Source organism: Alligator mississippiensis, chromosome 2 (assembly GCF_030867095.1).
Source record: "Alligator mississippiensis isolate rAllMis1 chromosome 2, rAllMis1, whole genome shotgun sequence".
NCBI lineage: Eukaryota > Metazoa > Chordata > Crocodylia > Alligatoridae > Alligator > Alligator mississippiensis.
Window position 1 is genome coordinate 262,646,493 of NC_081825.1, and position 6,845 is coordinate 262,653,337.

At 64.0% G+C, this 6,845-nt stretch overlaps 1 protein-coding gene across 1 annotated transcript; it reads right to left on the reverse strand.

The window, feature by feature from the left end:
* Window positions 1-416: 416 nt before the first annotated feature.
* Window positions 417-3,835, reverse strand: IRF2BPL (interferon regulatory factor 2 binding protein like). The gene has a single exon (XM_059723111.1). It carries the CDS (start codon window positions 3,450-3,452, stop codon window positions 1,197-1,199), a length of 2,256 nt encoding a protein of 751 aa, XP_059579094.1. The 5' UTR covers window positions 3,453-3,835; the 3' UTR covers window positions 417-1,196.
* Between the last annotated feature and the right edge of the window lie 3,010 nt (window positions 3,836-6,845).

Here is a 6,845-nt window from a genome sequence, read left to right on the forward strand (position 1 = left end):
ATTTACTAATACGATGAACCACACACATTACTGAACTGCTGCATAAAAGAGGGTTTCATTCATGACTCCAGCTCTTATGAAACGGCATAGCCAAGGGATGCATCTTGTATTAAAAATACTATACGCAGCTGGAAAGCTTTGGGAGGAAATGAGATGCAGGAACAGTAAACAGAAAATGCTTAGTCAGCAACTGTTCCTGCAACATTAAAGGTGAAATGTAAATAGGCATCGTGCCAACCTCGAGATAAGTTTGATAGCATCATCATTGCACATATCTGCAAGTGTGTGCGCACCAAAGTCTCAAGTAGCTGAATGAAATACAGGCTTTTGGCATAACTGAGACTCTTGAACAGGCAACGTGTTCAGCATCTGTTGCCCAAAACTCTAGGAAAAAATAAAGCTTGCTACTCAGGAAGTATTAATATCAATTGAATTTATTACAATTTACTAAGCTCCAAGGCACATTACAGTGTTCTGTTAACTACAGAAATGTATAAAGGACAAACAGAGCATGTTTTCCATGTACAGCATTTTGCTCTACTGTTCAAAAGCATCCGTGCATCAATAAAGCAAAAACAAAAAACACATGAAGATTAAAAACGTTCAGATCAATAGAAACAAACTGAAACATTTTCCTTACAAACTTGCAACGAAAAAACACCCCCCCCCGACCACCCCCACCTTTTTTTTTTTTTTTTTTTGCCAACGAAAAAACGAAAACAGAAAGAAAGAAAGTGAAGGACTAACACTCAGGGCTTGTAAAACGTAAGCTGTCACCATTTTTGTAGCAATTTTTTTTTTTTTTTTTTTTTTTTAGGCGTCAACACTGGCCTTGGCAAAAAAAAAAAGTTGTATTTTTTTCTTTTTTCTTCTTCTTCTTCTGTCAGAGAAGTGCATACATTTACAAAAATACACACCAGCAGCAGGTAATCGCTAAGGGCTATTAACTGTGTACCTAGCCAACACACTGCCAAAGAAATGAGACCAGGGCTTATGGAGTAACCAAACAATATTATATTCTGTTTAACAAAAACCAGCTCTATCCTTCAAATGAAGAAGAGTACATACCTTTGTTTCAAAATATAGAAACGTACGACGAAAATAATGTCTATACATCAGACTAACTTTGTTGCAGTCCGTTATATTCACAATTCTACAGGTTCAGGAGCCTGGAGGGAGGGGCTGGGCGGCCTAGTTCAAGGGTCTCTCTCCTTTTTCACTTTCACGTCCCCGGCTAAAATGGTGGCGATCTCGCCCTGCATAAACGCCCAAGGCACGTTGGAACCGACAAGGGGGCATTTCTCTCCGCTGGGGCAGTAGACCTCGCCCGTGGCCCCCTGGGCCTTGATGCTCTCTCGGGAGCAGGGGAAGCAGAACTTGTGGCTGGGCACGGACGGGCACTGCACGAAGTGCGTGTCCTCCAAGCGTTCGTGGCAGATGGTGCAGCAGAGGGGGCCGCTGTTGGCCATGGGCGAGTCGGGAATGTTTTGGGGGTGCACGGGGTCCATGCCAGGGTGGGCGCTAGGGGGAGGGGGGGCCACCTGCAGGTTCATGTCGCCGTTGCGCGAGGCCAGGCGGCGCTGGCCGGGCACCGAGGCGGGGGACACGGGGCTGCTGCTGTTCCGGCGGCCGGCCGTGGTGGAGTGCACGGAGCTGCCGTCCTTGGGCGAGTGCGCCGTGCCCAGCGTGTCGGCCACGGACATGAGCGCCGCCATGGGCGACTGCCCGTTCTGCGGGGCCGCCTCGGGCGGCGTGGTCCGGTTGGGGTGCGGGCCCAGCGGCGGCGGCGGCGGCGGCGGGCCTCCGCCGTGCACGGCGCCGAAGCCGCCCGCCGCCATGGTGAGCTTGAGCGCTTCGCTCTGGCTGGCCATCCACTGCTGCCGCTGCTGCTCCTCGCTCAGCTTCAGCCCCGCCTCGGCCGAGTCCGGCGGCTCGGGGGACGCCTTCCTCTTGCGCAGCCCACCCCCGCCGCCGCCGCCGCCGCCGCCGCCCGGGCCCCGCGCCGAGCCGGCCGCCGCGCCCTGCCCCGCCGCGGGGCCGCCGGCCGGCCGGGGCAGGCTGACGAGCGCCGTGGGCAGCATGGGGCAGCTGGCGTCCAGGTAGGGCTGCGGCAGCATGTCGGCGCCCACCAGCTCCTTGAAGAAGCGCACGGACTCGGGCAGCAGGTCGCCCAGCAGGCGCCAGTCGCCGGAGCCGTGCTTCTTCTCGTACTCCAGGTACTTGAAGCCCGAGGACAGGCCGCGCCCGAAGTCCTTCATGCAGTCCTGGTACATCTGCTTGGCCACGCCCGAGGCGCTGGAGAAGACGGTGCCCGAGCCGCTGGGGTACTCGATGAAGAGCTTCAGCTCGTAGTCCAGGCCCGGCTTGGACACGGCGTCGAAGGCGAAGACGCGGCCGAGCAGCGTGTGGTCCTTCTTGAAGCGCACCTCGTAGGGCGTGCAGCCCGCCAGCGTCAGCAGCGTGTCGCGCACCAGCTTGGGCTTGCTGGCCCACTCCTCGGCGCGGTTGCGCAGGCTTTCGCCCAGCTCGGCCAGCGCCTCGGCGTTGCGCTGCTTCTCCTTCAGCTCGCGCTCCTGCTCGCTGCTGGACACCGAGCCGGGCCGCTTGTCGCCCGCCGCGCCGGGGCCCGGCCCGCCGCCGCCGCCGCCGCCCGGCCCCGCGCCGCCCGGCCCCGCGCCGCACGCGCCCGCCGGCGCCGAGCCCGAGGCCGCGGGGGGGCCGCCGCCGCCGCGCCCGCTCAGGCTGCCGTGCGGCGGGGGAGGCAGCGCCACGCCGGCGGCCGCCGGGCCGTTCAGCAGCGTCTGCGGCAGCAGGTTGGGCGGCACGCTCAGCCCGGCGCCGCCCGCGCCCGGCGGCAGCCCGGCCACCAGTCCGCCGTGCGCGCCGCGCCGCGACGACGCCGCCGCCGAGGCCGACGAGGAGTTGGGGCTCTGGCGGTTCAGCTCGGGCGGCCCGTCCTCAGGCGCCTTGGGGAAGCCGTTCGGGCCGCCCAGCCCGTTGGGCAGGCGGGCGGCCAGGCTGCCCGGCGGCGGCGGGTACTCGAAGCGGCCGCGCGGCTCCGCCGCCGCGCTCAGCCCGTAGCGCTCGAGGCCGGCCGGCGCCAGCCCCGCCGAGGCGGCCTTGGCTGACGCGTCCACGTGGTTCAGCTGCTGCTGCTGCTGCTGCTGGGCCGCTGCCGCCGCCGCCGCCGCCTCCTTGGCGGACAGCGGCACCGCCTTGACCCCGACGGGCGGCGGCGGGCCCGGCGAGCGCCCGTCCTGGAAGCAGCCGTGCGCCCGCTTGAGCTGCCGCGCCGTCTCGATGACGAACTCGATGCGGTCGGCGCCCTCGTAGTTGACGCAGCCGCGGCACACGGGCTCCGTGAAGTCCCAGATCATGGCCCAGGGCATGCGGGGCAGGTCGCACAGGTAGCACGACTGTCTCCGCGACGACGACACCTGCGCGGCCGACATGGTGCCGCGGGCGGCGGCGCTCCCCGTGCCGGCTCCCGCGGGCCCTGGCGGCGGGGGCTCGGCTCGCCGCTGCTGCCGGACAGCGCTGCCCTCTTGCTACCTGGCGCCGGCAGCGTCGCCTGCTCCCGCTCCCGCTCCGCGCCGCTCCGCCGGGGGGCTGGCTGGGCTGGGCTGGGGTCGCCTTCTCGCCGCTGTTTCCCGGCGCGCTCTCGCTCTGGCTCTCGGCGGCGGCTCCTCCTCCGCGCGGGGGGCGAGGGGGGGCGGCCTTCTACCCGGCGCCTTTTACCCGGGGACCCGCGGGAGGAGCCGCCCGGGCCGGGCCCGCTCTCCGCGCTGCTGGCGAGCGGCGCCGCCTGCTCCGCACTCACATCTCGCCGCTGCTCGGGGCTCGCGCTCGGAATCCGGAGTGTGTCGCGTCCGGCGTGGCCCCGCCCCCCCCGCCCGGCGCGGCGCGGATGCCACCGGGGTGGAGCCCTCGCGTCACGCCCGCTCCGCCCCGCCCCCCGCCGCAGTTCCCCTTTCCAGCCTCCCTCCCCTCCCCCCACTTCCTCTGCCTACGGACGCGGAGGCCACTTGTTGCGCGGAAATTGCGCATGCTCGGCCCGCTGCCCGCTTCCTCCCTCCCGGCTGCGCGACAGCTGAGGCAGCGGGAGAGACGCACCGAGGGCTATGTTTGGAAACTCAGACACGAACTCGCTCCCGCTCCCAGCCCCCCGGCAGCTCCTCCCGAGCCAGGAGGCGGCCGGGAAGCACATGCGGAGCAGCCCGGCCGCAGGAGGACACGCACTTCGTGCAGTGCCGGCCGCAGGGGGCTGCCCGCTCCTGGCTGTCAGATGAGCCGGGCCCGGCTGCCAGAGCCGCAGGGGGCGGGGCGGGGCGGGGCGGGGCTGGGCGCGGCCGGGCTGGTGACCCCCAGGGGAGGGCCGCCGGATCCCCCCACGCAGGGGCAGCGCCGAGCTTTCGTTTTCCTTCTCGGGCTGCGCTGGTCAGCAGCCGCTCCAGGTCATGCAAATGCGCTGTGAACGCGTCGCACTCGCAGGGGAAAACGCGCTTTATTTTCGAGGCTGCAGCTGTGACGCTGGAGCGTGGCCGTGGCCGTGGCCGTGGCCGGGCGGAGGTTGCGGCTGCAGCGTCCGCAAGCCCCGGCCCCAGGCCCCCCACCCCCGCGGCCCGAGCCTGGCGCGCTCCTGTGCCCAGGGCCCTGCGTCACTGGTCGCACCATGTAGCTCGCTCCCAGGGTGACTCCCCCTCGCCAGGGAAACATTGCTGCACTCCCCGAGCTGTAACGCTGCAGCTGGTCACGCCGGATAACCCCTCTCTTGTTTTTGCTCCTCATTCAGCTCGCCTTCATTGAACGCAGAAGAGAACAAAAAAAATGGCCTTTTGATTTCTCTCCCTCTCCTGCAAAGGCCGCTCTAATTTCTGTGGCATGGCGCCATGTCCCCTCTCCACAAAAACGTACAGTATTAACAACGCAGTGCTTCGTGCCTCGTGAAAGAGGGACCAGCGGGGTATCAGCTCTGTTCAAGTTTCTTCAAATAACGTGATTCCCTTCAAATCCCCGCTGCTTCTCAGGGCCACGTCCAGGGCTCTTAAAGCCGGCAAACTTGATGTGAAATGATATGTCCGGCTTTTTTTAAGAGAAAAAGCGACCTGAAACGCAGGCCGTAAAGCTACAGAAGGGACGGGCTCCGATCCAGCCAGCTCTGACCAGGTGCCATCATTTTTCCAAAGGGGCAGCTCATGGGGCAACGAGGTAGAAAGGAAAACCGAAAGTCCTTGGATGAGCTAAGTCTCTCGCGTGCACAATTTCTGTAGGAGATGAACTCCCGGGGGATGGTTTGCACATGGAGGAGTGTCATACCCAGGCTGCGGACAATATCAAGGCTTCATTGAAGCGGAGTCCAGCGAGGCAGGTGGAGGCGGGGGGCGAGCGGCCTCTCCTCGCAGCGCCCCGGGGGGCTTGGGGAAGGCTGCGGGGCTTCCCCTCCATGTCACTGGACTTGTCTGAACACGATGTGCTCGCTGTCACACAGACCTGAAGGGCAACCCCCTCTCCCCTTCCCCCTGCTCTGTGATCTGCACGTAAGCAACAGAATTGGGCGATGAGAAAAAAAAGTCTTCCCTTTGCCTAAATCATGCCAGCCGAGGAAGCAGAGGTCCCCCCGGCCCTGGCTCTCTGGGAAGGGGATGCGAGAGGAGTGGAGCTGGATTTCACTCCACAAATGCCAAGGCGCTCCCTCGCCCTGGCTCCTCTGACTCCTAACTGCGGGAAAGCCCCAGGCTCCCCGCAGGAGCGGCCAGGCCCCGGGCTCACGAGACCAGCGCAGGGAAACAATAACCAGAGAGCAGATCTAGCCTCAGCAAAGCGCTCACGGGTGCTGGCAACTCCCTTTCTAGTCTGGGAACAGAAAAAGATGGGCGATTAGCACGTGTGAGCCGGCTCCGCGGCCTTTCCTCTTCCGGGAAGGATGCGCTGGTGGGAGCGGGGATTTCTTTTCCCGTGATGATTAAACCCGGCTTTGAAGCGGGGCCCCGGGGGTCCCTGCCTGGGAGGCGGCGGCACCGAGCGGCCGGGCAGGACCCATCTGGGCTGCTGGAGGGGAGCAGAGTGAACGATGCCAACCTAACAGTCAACGCTAAAATCTCCCTCAAGGGCGGCAGGGCGCCTCTCCCACCGCGCTGTCCTTTCGCCGGCCAGGAGCAGGGCGGCAGGAAGCCGGGTGAGTCTCCTTGGGCCGCCACTCAGCCAGAGAGATGTTTCTTTAGCTCTGCAATAATCCTGGAATTAAAGCGCGTGTGGAGGAGAAGCAGGAGGAAAGGCAAGAGCCCAGGCAAGGAAGTCTCCCAGGTGTGTGCCCCGGTGCCAGCACACACGCAGCCCGGCAGCGCCAGCGGCGGGGGCTGGTGGCCGGGCGCGGCCCGAGCCGAGGGGCCGCGATCGGGAGGCCCTGGCCCCGGTCCCTGATGAGTGACCTGCCAGCAGCCCCGGGGCCAGGGCGTCCCTCTGGCTAACACGAGCATCTGCCAGTTCCGGGCAGGAAGGTTCCGGCCCCACGGGTCCTCTCGCTCGATCCCCGTCCCCAGGTTCATGACTGACGAGAGGTGAAGCTCTGATCTGAGCAAGGGAAGCAAACAGATCAGAGGACACACGACCCGGCCGACCCTGCACACGCAGCAAGCATGGAGGACAATGTCCTACCAAGGCAGGAAGCACTCGCCTGGGCTCAGCCCCCTGCCACAGCTTGCAAATGCACTGGGGGGACGGCTGAGGTCCCTGGGAGAGCAGCACTGATTGCTACCGAGCCCTTGCCTGCGGCAGCCCCAAGGTTTTCGGCACGAGCCATGAGGACGCCGTGAACCAAGCGGAATTGCCATGAGACGTGTAGCCCG

Excerpts from the sequence above, each read along its gene's own strand:
- IRF2BPL (XM_059723111.1), bottom strand. The coding sequence starts at position 3,452 with ATGTCGGCCGCGCAGGTGTCGTCGTCGCGGAGACAGTCGTGCTACCTG.